Below are 21,136 nucleotides of genomic sequence, written 5' to 3'. Positions count from 1 at the left end.
GTATGCAGTTTGCAATTATAATGCGCTGGTGCATCATGCTTTGTTGCCCCTATGCACACTGAAAAACAGCCTGCTTTCCTTTCTGATATCAACCACAGTTGCTGAAGGAATATCTCAAATTACTGTGTGTGTGTGTGTGAGATTACTTGAATATTGCCTGTGAATTCAATAATTTTTTTGTTTGTAAGTGGAAATTCAGAAGACATTGTGAGCTCAGCTTGAGACCACTCAACCAATCCTGAATAAAACATGACACTATCATTAATTGGAGATGATGCATTTATGTTATCAGCTTGATTGCTCATGGCTGTCTGTAGTGATTGTTTTCTTGATTCTTGTAAATTATTTTCTAGTAAACGTGTGATAAGTCATGTAAAGCTATAATTTTAATGCTATAAAAATTATTTTTCTGCAGTTCTTTATTTTTAGAGGCATTTACGTAAATTTGTTTTTCAAGGATGTTGCAGCACGGGGATTAGATCTGCCATCAGTAGATTGGATAGTACAATATAGTGCTCCTTCCAAACCAAAAGATTATGTGCATAGAGTGGGTCGGACAGCTAGAATAGGAAGTCAAGGTCAAGCATTAATATTTCTCATCCCAACTGAAATTGGATTTCTTGAGATGCTTCAACAATATAAAATAAAGTAAGTAATTTCAGGAGAACTTTTATAAATGAAAAACGAAAAATTAAAACATTACTTGGCATGAAAGTTCATCATTAATAACTAGTGCTGCATTCTGTAAAAAGGCTGTCGATTTTTGGGAATCATTGTGCATATGTTTGATGTCTTGAAGCATCAGTCGTTGCTATTGAAAAAGTGTAATAATAGAACTTTTGGAAATTTGTACTATCTTTTCTGTAGGAATAAGCCTGCTGGAGAAGGGATAGCATAAATTACAGAAAAATTGTATGATTATAATTTTTATCTAGTTATAGGTTTGTGTTATATCTGCATTATTAGTTGTGTTAACTTGGCATGGAAGAGATTCTCCCATTCCTGTAAAAATATTTCATAAAAAATATTTTTTTTTTTCCTGATCATAATGTAATCTTGAGTACTTGTTAGGAGTATTCTGAAAGAAGAGTCAGCAGAATAAAACCAAGCAAAGTAAAAAAAATACAGTAAAGTAAAAAGTAGCAAAGTAAAATCTATTTAAATTGCTCATTGGCACTTGTTGCTGATACACATCAAGCAGCATGCAAGGGATATGTCACTGATACAAATGGATATTCTGCTTAAGCAGTCACTGAACATGACTGTGAATGAAAGCATAGGACTGTGGTAACCATGTGTCAGCAAACTGATTTGGGGTCTGTTTCACAGCAATGCTTGGTTTTTACTTATCAACAGCACAGTCCAGTGGTGCTGTAAAAGTTTGATTCATAATTTTCTTTTTTTCTTTGCATGTTTGTGAGGTTGTTTTATGTAGTTTAGTGCATTTGCAGAGGAAAAACAAAATAAAATTTCAATTTCAGATGATACAGTGCAGCTCGTATATAACACACCTCTTCATAATTAGCTGAGTTTTGGGTTTGGGATTGGTTTTGGGTATACCACAGTATGATCATGTCATCTAAAATGAATTATAAAAAAAAAGTAGTGTGTTCAAAGAACTAACAATTTCATGATGGAAACTGTAAATAGTAAATACTGTATATTTGTATTTACTGTACTTCCTACTATCATATTTCCAGGAGGGGGAATTAGCTAAACATTGGCTGTATATTTACTTTGATATATTCAGTTGCAGAGTAATTTTTGTAAACAGTAGGATTTGTCAGAGACTAATTACTGTAGACACCCAGTTTTTCCCCCCTCAGTTAGAGATGCAATAAAAGAGTATCAGTGGAATGCTAATTACAAACAGCTACCTCTGGAGGGGAATATGGCTACTGTTCATCAAGCACATTACATTAGTTACAAAGTAAATTTTTGTAAACACTGTTTCCCCAATTAAAAGTTACACTTAGGGTAGTAAAAACTGCTAAGGACTAAATTAGACAAAAATATACATGAAGTGACAAGTGATTTTTGGAGAAATCACTTGACTTCACTTCAGCACTATGATAGGTTAGACAGGTTTGGTTTTATTTAGTTTTCTCAAACACTGTAAATTCTTGGGCATCAGAAATAAATACATGGCAAAATTAGTAAATCAGTAGGATTGAAGTAATGGCCACTAAAAGGAAAAATTATACATTTGAAGAAAACTTATAAAGATTTCAAAAAGAGTTAAGAGTGGCAAAACAAAATACAGTAAACCCCGCTACTTGCGGGGTTACGTTCCTGAGAAATGCCGCGAATACCGAAAATGCGAATACTGAGTTATGGCTCCCATAGTAATAAAGGGGTTCTGTTCCAAAGTATGAAATATATAAGAAAAACTAGTCTAAAATTTTGTCTATGTATGTATTATATGTACCTACATAATATGACTATGTACATGAACAGTACATAGTGAAATGCAAGCATAAGGCATTGAAATGAAAATAAGAAACAATTTAATGTTAAATGTAATATTTATTAGAAATTTCAAACAAATCTTTCAATCCAGTGCCTTTGCTATAGCTAAAAAACTTATCCCGCCGGTGCTATCACCAGTTTCGCTAAAGTGTTGATAAAGATGATTTGTCTTTTCACGAATGATAAGTGAACTTAAGGGAATTTTATTTTGAGTTCAGTCTTCTATCCACAGATTTAAAGCCTTTTCCATTTTTTCTAATTTAACATCACGAGTTACAGAGCAAATTTTTGAAGCAATTAGCGCGTTTTCACGGACAATACGGCGGATTTTTTCTTCCAATTTCTTGATTGATCGTACCATTGACTTATTGATTTTATGTTTTGCCACTGACGAGACACTTTCACCATTAGAAATTTTGTCTAATAACTGAATTTTACTCGCTAATGTCATCACCTTCTTTGATCTTTTCACAATTCCCTTGTTATTCATAGCCATATTTTTGTAGGGGTTAGAAAAGAATTTGTCCACAATAAAGTCACTTTCTACCGTTAATACACTCAAAAAAGTCTGTTTACACTAACACACTGCAAAATGGTAGATTTTTCACTTTTGTAAGCATATATGAATTTATAAATTGATAAATTTATTCAATTTATAAGCATATAAATTAAAAGCAAATGATGAAACCTTCCATGACAAGCACATAGTACATACTGAACAAGGATTAGCGAGAAACATTCACGCTCGCGATTTTGTCACCCCCCCACCCACTGAGCACTGTTTTGACCAGGAAAGATGATTTTAGCCATGCCCATGTTTTTTTATGGCGGAAAATGTTCACGGCGATTTAAAATTCGCATTTTTTTAGGTTTCATTTTATATTCAATCAGCAACAGTGAATACGCGAAACCATGAATACAGATACCGCGGATAGCGGAGGTTTACTGTACAGTATATTTTGTGAGTATGGACTTGCAGAAGAAACAATTTGCAGTTGGATGAAAGAGGAAGAAAAATTGTATTTGTTCATAGACTTCATAGAAGATGAAGTAGGCCTCGAAATAAAGAAAACTAAATTTTGTGAAAACAGTGACGCGGGCCAATGCTTATATAAGTGGTTTCTACAGAAGCATAGTGAAAGGAGTACACTGTTAAATGGGGTAATTTTGAAAGCACAGGCACTTAAATTTCATGAGCTACTTGGTGGAGATGATGGCCCATAAACTTCTGAAGGGTGGCTTTGGAGATGGAAGGCTTGTCATGGGATATCCCAGATTAGTCTTGTAGGCAAATCTGCATTTAGTGACATTACAGCGGCTTGGACAGTACCAATATTTCATCTTTTCGTAATGGATTGGATTACTTAATGTATGTAACTTTTTTATTTTTTAATAAAAAAATAAAATGAAATGCTGTTTTTTCACTTGTTTTCAAAAAAAAAAAAAACCTTATTTGTTTAATTGAAAAAAAAAAAAGTTTTAGATTGAATATAAACATGAAAAAAACAATATAAATATGAAAAATTTTAAACCTGCATATATTTCTGCTCATTATGTATATAAATATTTTAAAAAAATGTGTATATATTGTACTATTAGTTGCAACTTTTTCAAATCTGGCACATTATGAAGCATGTGAAATTTCAAAATTATGCTTTTTGATGCTACAGATTAGTAACCTTGAGTGAATTTTGTGTTCTGATTTGTATTATGAAAAAATAAATTTTTCAAAAACAAATTGTTTAAGACTAGATATTTATAGAATTAGTGGAAGAGGAAAAGCAAGCAACCTTGAACAATAAGCACACATACTTTAAACTTTGTAGTAGTAGTATGAGCACCTGTCAGGTTGCATGCTACCCTTCAAGCAGAATAGTTGCAAAGACAGTGGCAGGGCACACAGACAGTGCAAAGACAGTGGCAGGTTCTTGCACACAGTTACGATGTGAAAATTGTACAAAATCACTTCCAAAACTATTGCAATAAAAATTGTCTTTTTTGGAAGTTATAAAAAATTTCATATTGTTTCTAACTTCCAAATTAGTAGTTAACCAGGGATTGTTATTTTGGATAGACAGTTGGCTAGTGGCATCTGTGGACAGTCCACACTCAACTGAAGGACATGTTGTGACCTTATACAAGTCTACATGTAAACCACATTATATGTTTTTCCCACAAGTTTAGCCAGAGATGTATAGTTGAATGGTTTGGCGACTAAAAACATTGTGTTATTTAACCCCCCCCACCCATTCACTCCATCCTGGAGTGAATGGGTGGGGGGGGGTTAAAAGTGTGGCATCTATGCTCCAAAGAGAGGAATATTTTATAAATTGTATATTTTGTTTTTCTATATTTTTTATTTTATAAAATGTTTATTTAAAATTTTTTTTTTTTTTTTTTTTTTTTTAATATTTTTATAGCCTTCAAGAATTGGGTATGACAGAATTGCTGAAATCTCTAAAGTTATTAGTGTCTTATTTTGAATCAGAAGGACAGGTATGTGGATAGCTTTTAGGATCTGATATGTTAATTTTTTTTTTCTTATGTTGGTATTATGAAGCAAACTGTTTTACAAACTGTTTTTCATTACTTCCTTATAGTATGAGCTGAACTTAATTTTTTTTATGTCTAGAGGATGTGTTGATTATAAGTTTAGAAATGTTTAAAATTATTGATACAGTATCTGTTTTTCATTTCTAATTCTATCAATTTATCATTAAAAAATTAAATGGTTAATTTATTGGTTACATTGCTTTGAATGGTTACATTTTTTTGGTTATAATGATCATTAATTAATATTCATTTCCTGCAAAATCTTACTTGTTTTTTATATAGGTCCATTTTTCAGTGACAGTAGAGGAGCATGCTACTGCTTTACAGTTAAAATATGAAAATACTGTATATAAACAAAAAGAATTACTGGAAGTTGCCCATAAAGGTATTTTTTCTGTATTGTTAATACCAGTCTTATGAATGGAATTGCTGTCTTAGGTTATAATTAAGAATTAAAGAAATTTTATTTCTAGAAATTTGACATTGCTGTTTTCATTTGTTATTAAAATAAGTAAGTTTTTTTAAGTCATCTGGCAAAATTGGACTTTAGTGAATGATATCCATAGAGTAAGTTAGGACTGCTCCTTTTTTGATATCACTTGAAGAATTTGTAGATAAAATGAATATTTTGTGTATCACAAACTATTAGTGCTCTTTTAACTTTCATATATTTAATATTTCTCCATAATATCAAGGAATGGTATTGATCCCTGATCTCGTAGAGCTTGTTTTCATTGTGTAGCATACAAGCGATGTTCAAAGGGGTTTGTATAAGATGCTGATAAATGGTACTTGTGGCACAGTCATTATCATCATTGTTGTTATCTGTTATACCCAAGGTGTATATAGGTTACTGTGGGTATTATAGGTTAGCATTCTGTTCACTAATTTCCTCTATGCTATCCTATTTCCTGTTAGATCTTTAGTCCTATCCAGAGTAAGCGCTATGCTAGCTTGACACGACTGGTCCAACTACCTCTAGATATGTTTGCTTATTACATTCATTTTTGCTTCAGATGGCTGTTTAGCTAATCTACCATTATTTCTGCCTGTCTGTTATCTTAAGTATTCTTCACCTATCATGAATATTGTTTGCTCCAAGCTTTTTTCTTATTTCCTCATTTGTAACATGGCCTTACCATTATTTCCACTGTTAGTTGCATTTCTTTTTCTTCCATTTCAGAAATTCTAATTTCTGGGGATTCTGATTTTTTGAGAACCTGCTTCTTGACCTTTTTATACAGGTAGTCGTCGACTTACGACTTATACGCTTTACGACTGCTACTGCATCTCGCACCGGGTTTCAGTCTGAACTGAGCATACATACAAGATTGTTGCTAGGAAGAATGCTATACGCACGTCAACCCTCTTTTAATGCAGTGCTCTCAGATTTTTATACTACACTCACACGCCCTATCCGTGTGGTCCCTGAAGCCTAATGGGAACGGTTGTGCATGTAGCGTCAGTCCACTGCCCAGTAACGTGTGTTTGGCACGAATAAGCTAGTCTTAATCTGTTTAGTCAGCTTTGCCATCACAGTCGAACAAAACATCTCACCGATGTATGTATGTTGTGATTCATGCATCTTGATCTCTGTTTGCATACATTACGTTCACTATTTTTGGTTCGGTTATGTTTGTGTTACAATTAGCATTTTTTTAAAACCCCTAAACATGTCAACCAAGAGGAAAGTGCCTTTGTCTACTCCTAGACCTGTCAAGAAAAAAAGAAAGGCCATTGATTTAGACACAAAATTGAAAGTGATCAAGCAGCATGAAAAAGGAAAGAAGGTGAATGCGATCGCATGTGATTTTAAGTTATCTCATTTTACAGTGTCGACAATTTTGAAAGACAAAGAAAGGATTCATGAAGTTGTTAAAGGTTCGGCACCCATGCGAGCAACAGTGATAACAAAACAATGTACAGGGCCCATCCATGAAATGGAAAAATTATTGCTTCTTTGGATGGAAGATCAGATACAGAAGTGAATACCGTTAAGCCTTCTTACAATCGAAGGCTAGAAGTCTCTTTCAGATGCTGAAGAAACGTGCCGGAAAAGATTACACTCAGACATTTATAGCAAGTACATGATGGTTCAAAAGATTCAAAAGAAGATTCAACCTTCATAGGGTTCGAGTCACTGGAGAATCAGCAAGTGCGGATGTGGAAGGAGCTCAAGAGTTTGTTAAAAGTCTGGATGAAATAATTACGGAAGAAGGGTATCAACGTGGATGAGACTGGATTGTTGTGGAAAAGGATGCCAGAATGAAATTACATTCACCAAGAAGCCAAAAGCATGCCTGGTTTTAAGGCACTTAAAGATAGGCTGACTTTGCTCCTTGGCGGGAACATCGCAGGTTTTAAACTGAAGCCTTTTTTAATTTATCATTCTGAAAATCCCCGTGCATTCAAGAATGTAAACAAGCACACTCTGCCTGTATACTTGCGTTCAAACCGAAAAGCCTGGATGACTCAAACATTGTTTGAAGACTGGTTTCTAAATTGTTTTGTATCTCAAGTTCGTGAATATTTCTTCGAGAAAGAAATTCCTTTCAAAATTGTATTAATCTTAGATAATGCACCTGGCCATCCATCTCACCTAGACCACCTCCATCCAGATGTAAAAGTTGTTTATTTGCCGCCAAATACAACTCCACTCATTCAGCCTATGGACAAGGGGCGATTTCCACATTTAAGGCGCACTATCTTCGAACCACTTTCGCCCAGGCTATAGCCGACCCAGAACTATCTTTGCGAGAGTTTTGGAAACAGTACGATATTTATAAATGCATCAAAAATATTGCGGCCGCGTAGGAGGCTGTGACAAAGAAATGCATGAATGGAATCTGGAAAAACTGTGTCCAGCATTTTGTTAATACTATTGATGAATTTGATAGTGAACACGAACTTGAAATGGTTACGGAAAATATTGTAACACTGGCAAATGGACTTTCTTTAGAGATTGAAGTGGAAGATGTTGGGGAGCTGCTAGAGCAAGAATCTGGAGAACTTACGAATGAAAAACTTATCGCTATGGAAGAAGAAAGAATGGCCGAAGAAGAAAAGATAGAAGAAGAGAAAAATGAAGATGAGGAAGAACCAGAAAGAAAATTCAATACTAGACTAGAGGGTTATCTAAAGGTTTTTCTCTACTAAATAAACTTCTTACACATTTTGAGGAAATGGACCCAAACATTGAACGAGTTGCAGGGATTGGACAGATGGTACAAGATGCTTTTCGGCCATACCGTGAAATTTACGAGCAGAAATGGAAACAAACAATTCAGACAAAAATCAACATGTTTATGAGAAAAACAACTCTCACTACATCAAGTGGGAGTTGTTTTTCATTGATGACCTGCAGCCAAGCACAAGTGGTCAGTAAAATATTTCTTATCTATTTTCTACATATGTTTTGTTTAGTTCTTTAAGATAAAATATTTTTTAGGTTTTATACAGTATTTGATATCTTTTTCATATTTTTTATTTTTGTAAATAGCAAACCAATTGTGTTGTACACAGTGTCTGATTTACCTAAACTGGTCCGACTTATGTCCAGATCGCATTACGACCGGTCGGTCGGAACCTAACTTGGTCATAAGTCGATGACTACCTGTAGTTTATTTTCATTGATAATCTTCTATCTTTAAGGATGAAGTTATCAATTTTCTTAATGGATTTTCTCCTTTCATTCAGTTTACCTTGTAGGTGATGGGTACCTTCTTTTCCCTGTTGTTTTGGTTTGTAGAGATGGCCCTAGAGTGAAGATAAGTCTGTAGGAATCATATGTGTTGGGGACACACTATAGCACTGTATAAACCAGTGGTTTTCAACCTTTTTTTAATAACGGCATCCCTAAGTAATTTATTTTATTTTGCGGCATCCCTACTCAATTTTCTCTCTCTCTCTCTCTCTCTCTCTCTATATATATATATATACAGTGAAACTTCCCTTTAACGGACAGCCATGGGGAACGAAAATGTGTCCGTTAGAGAGAAGTGTCCGCTAACAAGAAGTCTGAGGGAGAAAAAAAAAGAAAGAAAGAAAAATCGTTAAACGTTTAATGTAAAATTAAATTAAAATATATACAGATTTTGCACAATATTTTTGTAAATAATATACATACAATTGTGCTATGCATATTATGACTTTATCTTAAGAAAAATGCATACAGTAATCACTTATTTTCTTCTGCACCTTCTTCCGGCTGATAATTTTGTTTTCAACATTTGTTTGGAGTGAAGAAACCATCGAAAGTCCTTCAGTATCTTCTTCAGTGGCGAAAAACATTTAAACGATTGATTTGTATGAGCGCTTCTTCTATTTTCATCGGTGGTTCGTTGTTAATATGTTCTTCGACTGAATGAATGACCTCCTTCCATTTCTTCATCCTCATGAGGAACATCTTGAAAACTATCAATGATAATGTCCTTGATATCTAGAGCACCATCTTCTGTAGTGAGGTTCGAGTCTATATCTTTGTAGCCAGGGTCACTTGTAGCTGAAGTATCGTACATTATCAATAGATGTTGAAGTTCTTGTTCTTCTTGGTGCTCCACATTGCTGTTCACAACTTCAATTTTTGCGTTTGAGAAGCCAGACTTTACAAAACAGTTCACGACAGTTTGTTTTCTAATTGCATTTACTGAAGAGGAAATCCATTGAATCGCAATCTGGGATGCTGATTTTCTTTGCAAGGTCACTCGCACATGTTACATCGTTCATGTTTGCAATGAGATGTCTTAAAACACGTTTTCTGTAGTGAAGTTTAAAATTTTTTATTATCCCTTGATCCAAGGGCTGACACTCTGGAGATGTGTTTGGTGGCAGAAAAACGATTTGAATGTTGGACAATTCAATGTGCGGGTGAGATGCAGCATTATCCATGAAAAGAATAATTTTTCTGTTTTGACGAATCATGTTTTGGTTAAAGTGACTTATCCATTCGCTCATGATATCTCGTGTCATCCACGCTTTTTTATTAGACTTCCAGTCAACATTCAAAAGATTCAACTTTATGCCCTTGAAACAACGAGGATTTTGTGGTTTTCCTATAACAAGAGGTTGTTCAAAGTCTCCCAGCATATTTGTACACAATAGTACAGTCAAGCGTTCCTTAGAAATTTTTCCGCCCTGGCACTTTTCGTTTTTTAGACTCATTGTTTTTTCAGGAAGAGCTTTAAAAAACAACCCTGTTTCGTCACAGTTGTAAATATCCTTAGCTTCAAAATCACGACATAAATCTTCCAATTTGACGGTCCACTCTGTTACAACCCCAGTATCAACAGATCCACCTTCACCACTTACAGTTTTCCAAGAAATTTTATGCCGAGTTTTGAACTTGTCTAGCCATCCCACAGAAGCTTTGAACTCATTTCAACTCCCATAGATTTCGCAACCTCCAAAGCCTTTTCCCTAATAATAGGCCCATTAATGGGAATTTTTTTAGCACGTTCGCGACAAAACCACTCATATGTAACATTGTCAATTTGAAGTCCAACAGTTTTTGGGAATGATTTTTGAACCTGATCATTTCCGTGTTGCCAAAATTGTTTGAGCAGTTCATTTTTTTTCTTTAGGATGTCGCTTACCTGCGTCTTCCCGATTTTGAATTTTGCAGCGAGATTGCGAACACTATTTTTTTGCCAATCATACGCATTAATGAGTTCGACATTTATCTTTTAAAGTTAAATGTTTACGAGAAGACATTGTGCACTTCACACGACACTGAACAAAACTGAAAACTGAAACTGAAAAGACGAAAGGCCGACCATATTCCCCCCCTGCACACCGAATTTATCAGAAGTTTTACACGTGCCTTAAAATTCTTGAAAAAGGGTTTAGAACCGCGACATGAATCTTGATAAAATTCAGAGAATCGGAAATAGAAAATAAACACACGATTGAGGCAATACGTGGAAGAAAAGTTCATAGAAAAGGGCCGTAAGCTCGCCCGCAGTCCGTTATGGGGAGATCAAATTAAGTGCTAATCTAAACGAAATAGTGCAGATTGCCTGTCCGCGTCCGTTACAGAGAATGTCCGCTAGACAGAAGCTGCAAACACGTTAAAACCAATAGAGGTGAGTTGGGGAATTTGAAAATGTCCGTTGTAGAGAGATGTCCGTTAGGAGAAGTTTCACTGTATATATATATATATATATATATATATATATATATATATATAAAATATTAAAAAATATATATGTTATATGATATTTATTACAATAATATAATTATAAAAATTACATTTCATAATACAAATTATATATATACAGTATATACAGTGGAACTTCTCTATTATGAACTTCTATTTAACGAAATTACATGTAAAATTAACCCCATATAACGAAGTGTTAGTCTCTCTCTATAACGAATTTTTAAAAAAATTAGTAAAAGCATTTTTGAAGATTTTCAAGCATTTACTGCTAAACAGCTGCTCAAATATACGACCACCTTCCCTCCAATATTACGCATTAGCATCTGGAATTAATCATCCTTTTAGTGAATACTTGTGGCCATTGATGCCCGTAGGAGGGTCTTTGTTTCATTTTTGTTACAGTTATAAAACCAAATGGGTTTTCTTAAAAGTGGTCATAAACTTTACAATAAATAGGATAGATTTGTAAATTGATGTTGGCTCAGGGGAAAAAGAAATTCGCTGCAGTAAGCCTTTAGCGTGCTGTGGCGGCAATACATAGAATGCTACCATATAGTTGGTTTTTAGTAATGCCTACTGAATGAGATTTGCTTCTCACCTCAACCGTACCATGTGACCTTCCTGTCAATCATTATATGATATGTCCGTTCTCATCTAACTGGACTCCCAGTAGATGGTTTTCATGATTTTTTTTTTTTTTTTATTTCGTTCTTTAAGAACAATTTGTCATCAATCACATAGGCTATATGCTCTTGTATTTTTTTCTGAAACGTAACATACAGCATACATTAACCGTAACTTTTCTTTCGTGTATATATGAATGAATGTCGTATGTTTCTTCAAAGTGATTGATAGGAAAAGGCACGTGATACTATTGAATTGGCAAGCGAACGTTATTGAGTAGGCGGTACTAACAATTCACTATATGGCCAGCGCAGCGAAGTTTGCGGTGTATGTATGAGCAAGAGCTGCAGTCCAGTAATTTTTACAATTGCAGAAACAATGTTGAAGAGAAAGTGTTTAAGTATTAATGATAAAGTAAAGATTCTTCATTATATTGACCAGGGTTTTAAGAAAAAAGATATTGCGGAGAAATATGGCATACTTGCAAGCAGCTTATCTACGATTTTAAAAAATCGAGATTCAATTTTAAATGCAATTGAAGGAGGAGCAGACAAGAAGCGAATTAAGTTGTCTATATACGAAGATGTTGATAAAGCTGTTCTAAAATGGGTGCAAATGATACGTGAAAAGAATATACTAATATCGGGTCCAATAATTAAGCAACAAGCTCTGAAATTTGCACAGTCCCTGGGACATACAGAATTTAATGTGAGCACTGGGTGGCTAGATAAATTTAAGAAGTTCCACAGAATTGTGGAAAAGGTTATTTGTGGAGAAAGTGTTAATGTAAGTGAAGAAGATTGCAACAGCTGGAGGAACAATACCTTAAAGAAGATTTTGGAAGAATATGAACCTAAGGATGTTTTTAATGCTGACGAAATGGGTTTATTCTTTAAATGTTTACCGAATAGAACACTTGCTTTTAAGGATGATAAATGTTTTGGCGGAAAACAAAGAAAGAATCACTGTGCTAGTTGGAGCAAATATGACAGGAAGTGAAAAATTAAGACTTTTAGTCATCGGAAAATCAAAAAACCCAAGATGTTTTAGAGGCACAAAATCTTTGGAAGTTGACTACACCTTTAATAAAAAAGCGTGGATGACCAGTGATATCTTTGAAGACTGGATATTAAAACTAGACAAGTGTATAACAAAAGAAAAAAAGGAAAATCGTGTTGGTAACTGACAACTGTCCAGCACCCTGCCAGTATTTCTGCCAAACTTAAAAGTATGAAGTTATTGTTTTTACCACCAAATGTGATGTCAAAACTCCAGCCAATGGACCAAGGCATTATTAAAAATTTTAAATTTCATTATCGAAAGATAATAATAATGAAGTTTGTCAATGCATTATCAGAAAATAGAAACTTGGAGGTTACAATTAACCTTAGAGATTGCATCTCTGAACTGGCAAAAGTTTGGACAAACGATAACTGAATACACTATTCAAAATTGTTTTTCGAAAGCAGGATTTGCATTGAATACAGAAGTCGAACATCAACTGGGTGAACAAGATGAACTGCCCCTTTCACAACTGAAAAACTTTTGGACATTATTAGAATCATCCGAAAACATCGAAAATGAAATAACACTGGATAGTTATGTTTATGTAGATCAAGATCTGACTACAACAGAACATCCAAATGAAGATGAAATACTGCTGAACAGTGTTAGATGCGACCATGATCACGAAGAAATTAACGATGACTCTGAAGACACATCAGCGATGAAGCATTTCTTGTGAAGAAATGATTAACGCTTTTAAAATGATTCGTGGGTCTACAGTTTTGTGAAAATGTTCCTGATAATGTTTTTAATGCTCTGAACAAATGTGAGGTTTTTTTTGAGAATCAGACAATTTTTTAATTGTACTGTGCAAACGAAGTATTTGTGATACTTACCGGCGAAAATTGTGTAAACGTAATTTAAATAAGTGTTTTTGAAATAAAATACATTCAAAATAAATGTAGATTAATTTTCATTTTCTAATTAAATAACAATTTCTAATAAAAAAGATTCTCTGTATAACGAAATTTCTCTATAACGAATTTTTTTGCTGGATTTATCGAATTTGTTATAGGGAAGTTCGACTGTAATTTTATTCTTTATATAGAGGTACTAAGTAAACATCAATTATAGATCACCACAAAATTAAAAAGATACTGTACACCTTTTTATAATGAAATAAACATATAAATTAAAAAATAATAAGTTTAAGTAACTTAAACCCAAATTACGTGGCACCCCTGGAATGTTGTTGTTGCACCCCAGTTGAAAACCACTGGTATAAACCATGTCATAAAAAAAAATAGCATAATTAGGGCCCTATTGGATAGTGCTTGGTCCCACTGCAGCACCTCCTTAATAGACTGGAGGAAGTTAAACATGTCAAAACAACTTTCTGTTGTACTAAGCTATGATCCTGTTGGTGTTGTTTAAGAATGTACTGTCACTGTAAAATTCCACAATTGACAGAGGAGGTAGTTGCCTTTGAAAGCTTTGGTTTTGTTTTATCACTTAGCATCATAATGTTTGTTTTTATTTTTATCACTTTTAACTTCATAGTTTTATCATTTTTAATTTTATCAGTGTATCTTATTTTATATATATAACACATACACAGTTTTATCTTATTTTTGTCCTGTATGTAGTTTTTTTTTTTTTTTATTAAAGCGTTTTTTATATATATATACAAGTTGGTTTATTTTTTGCAGTTTTTCTAATTTATTCAGAGATTTTTGAAGACATTGCAAGCTACTATTTCAACAGCACAATAACATCTGTATATAATGATCCACTTTTTACATTTTTCACACAGTTTTGTCAGTAACTAACATTCTATTATTAACAACCTCCTTTGACAGTAAGGTGCAGCCCTGCCTAAGTTCACCTTAAAGTATTTTCCAATGCTGCTTTCAGTTCCTAATGTCAATTTGCAATTTTTGCACACTTTTTATTCCTCTTAAAAAGGCTCTTCTCCATGTCATATTTTTCTAAAATTTGAAAAATCTGATATTTGTACTTTACATACGCTTTTCAAGATCAATAAATTCTAATTACAGGTTGTTGTTGTTATATTCCCATGACTTTTCTATAATTTTTCTTAGTGTAAATATTTGATCCTAGAATTTCTGTTTGTCCTAAAACCAGACTTCTTTTTCCAAAGTGTATATTCAACAATATTTACAGCTCACTTCTCTGAGATATTTAATAGATTTTGTATGCATTTGATTTTATTATCTTTTTTTTTTTTTTTTATATATATTGGTACAATTAATGTGTTACTCTGATTTTTTTAGACCTTGTCCTTTGGTCAACAGCCTCTGGATAATATAATGTAACCACTGTAACACTACACTGCTCTATCCTTAATATCTGGACATCCCTCCATTCACAGCATGTCAAATCTTATCCAAGCACTGTGTCACACGTGACTCTAAATATACTTATAGGTCTTAGCAGGAGACAGTGGTATGATTTTAAATGATAGACAGAGTTAACAGACCCAGCCTGGAATGTTAATAGAGTGGCATGTAAGCATTTGGTCAGTGACATTTCAATGGTACACTGATGATCCCTAGATCAACAATGGGTGATATGATCTGCAAGTATGGACTGGTGCTGATTTTATCACGAAATGGCCCAGAAAACTCTGAAACTGACAGAATGTGACAGCAGAGCTCTACAAAGAATTGTCTGCTTAGAATGCGGGTCAATGTTGTTGCTGTGCACATACACAGGTCCTCAGTGAGATGATTATGACACATCAGCACCAGTACAGTGCACAGGATGCTGCATGATATGAGTTACATGTTTGTGCAGCTGTCCACAAGCCACTAATCACCCTGACTAATGCCAGACTCCATCCAGCTTGGTGTAAGGGCTGCCGTTTTTGCATTGTTGACTATTGGAAAGTCTTTTTTTTGGAATGATGAGTCATGCTACATGTTTTACCTGTCTGATGGTCATGTCTGGGTGTGGTGGATGGCTGGAGAAAGATACCTTTTGGACTACATCATCCTGACAATGAAGTTGGCCGAGGCAGCATGATTGTCTGTGAATGATTTTTATGGTTTGGCCTGAGACCATTGGTTGTTTAAGACAAAACCATGTATGCTGTGGTCTATCTAGATGTCTGACAATACTGTGTTACCTACATTGTGGCAGCATGTTGGGGAAGGCCCATGCCTGTATTAGCAGGACAATGAACCATGTCATACTGCCTGCATTGCAATGTACTGGTTTGAGAATGAGTGTCAAAAAGTTGGACTGTCTATCCTAGAGCTCTGACCTCAGTTCTATAGGGAACCTCTTGGATTAATTGTATCATTGGATGTATGTGAGGATAGGCTGCCCATAAAACAGCTGAACTGGCTGCTGCTTTGAAGGCTGAATGATGAAAAATATTGGACGACATTTACGAAAACTGGTGGAGAGTATTCCACTGAGACCAGAGGCTATTATAAAAGCTAAAAGTTTCAGCATGTGTTATTAATTTTCCTGTAAGTGAAGGTTATTTGTAGATATTAGCATTAGCAGAGGCATATGATGCATGAGAGCAAGCTTATACAGCGTCAGCCAAAAAAAAAAAAAAAAATCCCATTTCACCCATCCATTCACTCCAGAAGTTTGTTCACTTCTTTTCTCAATTTATTTAAGCTATCAACTTTCACGACAGAAGGCTGGCTAATGGCAAATTTCTGCTCTATTCTACAACCGTCTTTTCTCAATTTGAGTTTGTCCCCTCAGGTTTGTAATCTGAGCAAGAGGAAGAATCGCATCAGCATTAAGCCTGCTCAAAACCATTCAAGGTCTTATATACCTCAATCAGATCACCTCACATATACTGCAGATGTCTGGATATTAATGATAGGGCAGTATATTTTTCCTTCAGCTTTTGGTATTCATGTCTAATTTTGTCTACACTGCTCTCTTTCCACCCTGATATTTTTCATCACCTTTTATACTTCAGTAATAGAGGAAGCATCTGAGTTATTCTTATAGTGTCATGGTGTGCAGGTAAATTGAAATGGAGAATAATGAAAATATAAATACTTCATGTGTAGAGTGTAGTTTCCCTGTAATTTCTTAAAGGACTGTAGATTATTATCAGTTGTTTCATGCACTCCTTGTACCACTTCTTCAGTGACTAATGGTAAATGTGTGAAGCTGATAGTGTAATAAGGACAGTAATTAAGTTGCTGAAGAGATAGCACAAGAAATACCATGAAACTTTTGTGAATAATCTCTAGTCCTTTAAGAAATTAAAAATAAAGACAGATCACACTCTATGCAGGTTTAACTGCTTAGGTTGTTCACTGTTCTCCAAACAGAGATAGTATCCAAAATTTCCCGAACTTCAGTATTTTCTTTTTCAGTGACACTTTCATCTCCTTTGTTTAGGAGTGTTTACCACACCCTTCTAAAATATCCTTGGCTTTTGTTTTAACTTGTTATCATTTTTGATTATCTTAGTTTGCCCTTAATAGAAATACTGATATGCTTGATTGCACTGAAGGTAAGCTTAGTTCATTCAAGTATATCTCTGTGCCTATTAATTGATACTTCTGAACTTTTAGCATTGCCTTAAAAGTAACTTATTTCTCCCTTTGTTCTAAGGTTTCTAACCAACTTTCCAAACATTTTTCTACTTTCCTGACAGTTTTTTTAGGTTTTTCACAAAATCGTCTCAGGTTTTGTTAAGCTTTTTTTTTTTTTTTTTTTTTTACACAAATATTAGCCCTCTTGCAATTTTCTCTATATTCCAATACGGATTTCTTAGTTTTATTTGCTAAAAGTTTTATTTTATCTTCTCTAAATGCCTCTTTCACTTCTAACTTTTTCTCCTTAACTCTTTAACTTCTAGAGTGACATTCTGTATTTCATACTTTTACAGACCTCTCTGCACATTTCTTTTGTAGCTTCTACTAATGTTTTCTTATATTTTTGCCATTCTTCATCTAAAGTATTGTTAGCATCATGGGGGACGCCATTTAACTTTAGAGCGAGCAGTTTTCTATATTTAATGATTATTTGCAAATACAAGAGAGTTTTGCCCATTTTAATGAATTTTTTTTTATTCTGATTTTTGGCAGTAATTATCATTACCACTTCTATCTATCTATGTTTGCCTTAATATGGCAAATCACTGCCTTGTCATTCCCATTTTCCAAAGTCACTGGACGTGGGCATCTTCAACTTTCAAATTTCTCTTTCTCATGGCTGATAGTGCACCTTCCTTCCATGTTTTTCTAGGGCGTCCTCGCCTTTTCTTCCCTTGTTGGTATCCACTCATATATAATTTTAGGCCATCTCACTTCATTCATGTGCAGCAGATGTCCAAACCATCTCAACCTCCTATTTTCTATTTGTTCTATAATATCTTCATCCGTGAGCATACGTCCTCTTATTTCCTCATTCATTATCCTCTCTAGCCTAGAAACCTTAGCACTCCGATGTAGGTAGTCCATCTGTAGGGCTTCTTTTTGTCACCCTCTTTCAGTGCCTACACCTCACATCCATAGAAAAGTACTGATTCCACTAATGACTGTCCGATATGTTTTTTGGTTCTATGGGAGATATTGTTGTCCCACCGTATAGAGTTGAGGGCACTAAGAATCTTCCTACTTTGATGAATTCTTGTATAAACTTCCTTTTTCTCCAATCCTTCCTTAGTTAATCTACATCCAAGATATTTGAAAAAGTCAACAGGTTTTAGATGTATAGACTGTGTAACTTTCAATTCATCAGGATGTTCACCTGTGCTTAGGTATTCTTTCTTTGTAAAATTGATATTGAGGCCCCATTGGTCATATGTAAGATGCAATTTTCTCAACATGTATTCTAAATCATAAGCTTCTTGTGCAGTGATAACCTGATCATTGGCAAAATTTAGACTACAAAGATATCTGTCATTAATTGGTACTCCCATTCCATAACAGCTTCTTTTCCATTCTTGTAAAGCACATTCCAAGAAAAAATTAAACAATAAAGGTGATAGGCTGCATCCTTGTCTCAGCCCCTTTGTTGGATAAAGTATTCCCAACTTTAATATATGCCATGTTGTTGTCGTACAAATCATTACCACTTCAAATCTGAAATCTTCTTTTATCTTTATACCTCTGTATTTTCAGAGGCATAAAGATACAAGAAGAGGTATAAAAATACTAATTATATAAGTTTTGTGTGATAATATAGTACTGTTTCTCAATCTTTTTGAATCCATTCCCATTTTCAACTTCCATAAAAATCTCATTCCCCCTGATATAATTCGAAAATTGCAACTTTATTAATTATCATTATGGGAATTAAAATTAAATCAAAACAACTGTTAATATGTAAAAAAAAAAACTTATTTCATATTTAAATATTTCCAAACATACATACTCTTACTAATAAGAGCTTTGGGCTTACTTGTTTACCATGCGTTTTTCTGTTAGGTGCTGTGGAAGATAAAGAGCACAATGTAGGTCACTTTCAATGTCTGGTCTGTTGCATTGCTTTGTTTTTATTGCCAGAAGTGAAGCAAAACTAGTTTCATAAACGTATGTTGATGAAAATGGGATAAGGACATGCAAAGCTTCTTTACTTGTTTTAGAGTAAATAGATATTTTACTCAAATTCTCCAATGCATTTTTTCCCCCCTTCCAAAGTTGTCTTTGGCAGCTGAATCAAAATTGAGTTCCAAAAACTTCTCTTGGACATCTTCTGGCAAAGATTGAACACTAATGAGAAAAGGATTCTTCACGTTTCCAAATAGAATTTTCAGTCACAACATCAGGAAAATATTGTCTGAATGCATTCTGAAGACAAACTAAGACAAACTAAGTTTTGTCTTCAGTTTATTTTTCTTTGGAAATTATTTTCATGAAATTGTCTTTTGGAGTTTTATAAAGTTGAGAAAATGAAGCAACATTTTTAGCACCAATATGCTGAATCTGTAATTCAGTTTTGGCTATAAATGCCTGCAATACATCAAAATGAGCCATGATGGTGGTATTTACCCCTTGCAGTTTCAGATTTAATGTGTTCAAAGCTTCAAATACATCTGCCAAATATGCCAAGCTCAGCTGAAAGCTTTCATTTTTGGAGATTTGAAGCAGTTGGCCTTTGCTTTGATATTCAAAAAATAGGGAATTGCTTCTTTCAGCTCATAAAACTGGCCAAGCATATTTCCCTTTGATAACCAATGAACCTCAGTCTAATAATCTTGAGTTTAATGCATTGTTTTTTCACAAAATTCATTACCTTGATGTAGAGGTTGGGATCTTGATGCATATTGCTGGGCAGAGTTTTAGAAGGCAATGCTTGGCAGTGAATGACACAGTGCATTCCTAAAACAGATGAGATTTTTTCTTTAATTTTTGCCAAAATCCCAATTGTGAGTCTAGTATTGATCCTAATCAATTTCTCACAATCCAGGTTATTCATTTCGAAGAATTTTGAAATGCATTTAATCTTCAAAGATGTCATCAGCTTTTCCAAGGTGCAAGTAAACAACATTTCTTCCACACTATTGTGAACTACATATTGCACAATGAACAAGTTACTTCTACTCTTTCTAAAGTAATGGAGAAATCAATTAACCGCCAACTCTTAAACTACCTAGAAACCTTCCGTCTGATCAGCGATTGCCAGTATGGATTCCGTCAGTGTCGATCCACTGGTGATATTCTGGCTTATGTTACCCATTTATGGACTAATTCAATGGAAAGGTTCGGTGAAACACAAGTAGTTGCTCTTGACATCTCAAAGGCTTTTGATCGTGTTTGGCATAAAGGTCTTATAAACAAGCTTCCATCTTATGGTTTGCCAACTGTTTTTGGTAATTGGTTATCCAGTTTTCTCTCTGATCGCTCACTGAGGGTGATGGTAGATGGCTCTCTGTCTTCTAACTTCTCCACTAATGCCGGTGTCCCCCAAGGTTCAAGAGGAAAAGAGTGGGGGAAAGCCCCCACTCTTTTCCTCTTGTATATCAATGACCTTCTTCCATTGACTGGAAATCCTATCCATAGTTTTGCCGATGATAGCACATTGCATTCAACTTTCCATTTTGAGAAACCTTGTCCAGCTCAATCAGCTTCAAGTTCTCGAAAATCTGCTGCCAATTCCTTAAATGCCGATCTTCAGGTAATTCTCCAGTGGGGCAAAGACAACTTAGTTGATTTCAACCCTTCTAAAACTCAATCTTGTCTTATATCTCGCAAAAAGGATTCTTCTGCTCCTATGCTTATCTTTAGTGACACTCCGATTTCTAGGCAAAATGATATATCTCTTTTGGGGATTACCCTGACTTCTAATCTCTCTTGGCACAAGCACATTACAAATATTGCT

At 34.5% G+C, this 21,136-nt stretch overlaps 1 protein-coding gene across 1 annotated transcript in view; it reads left to right on the top strand.

Moving 5' to 3' along the window:
- The window catches only part of LOC150089508 (ATP-dependent DNA helicase DDX31), a 147,615-nt gene that overhangs the window by 103,294 nt on the left and 23,185 nt on the right, over positions 1–21,136 (top strand). The window contains exons 12-14 of the mRNA XM_090389525.1: positions 458–648; positions 4,890–4,965; positions 5,305–5,407. Of these exons, the coding sequence (XP_090245651.1) occupies positions 458–648; positions 4,890–4,965; positions 5,305–5,407 (370 nt within the window). The remainder of the gene's footprint in view (positions 1–457; positions 649–4,889; positions 4,966–5,304; positions 5,408–21,136) is intronic.

The sequence above is a fragment of the Mastigoproctus giganteus genome, chromosome 2 (genome assembly GCF_048544385.1).
Source record: "Mastigoproctus giganteus isolate SK-2022 chromosome 2, ASM4854438v1, whole genome shotgun sequence".
NCBI lineage: Eukaryota > Metazoa > Arthropoda > Arachnida > Uropygi > Thelyphonidae > Mastigoproctus > Mastigoproctus giganteus.
The sequence above is the reverse complement of the archived record's forward strand: the minus strand, read 5'-3'. Positions and strand labels throughout refer to the sequence as shown.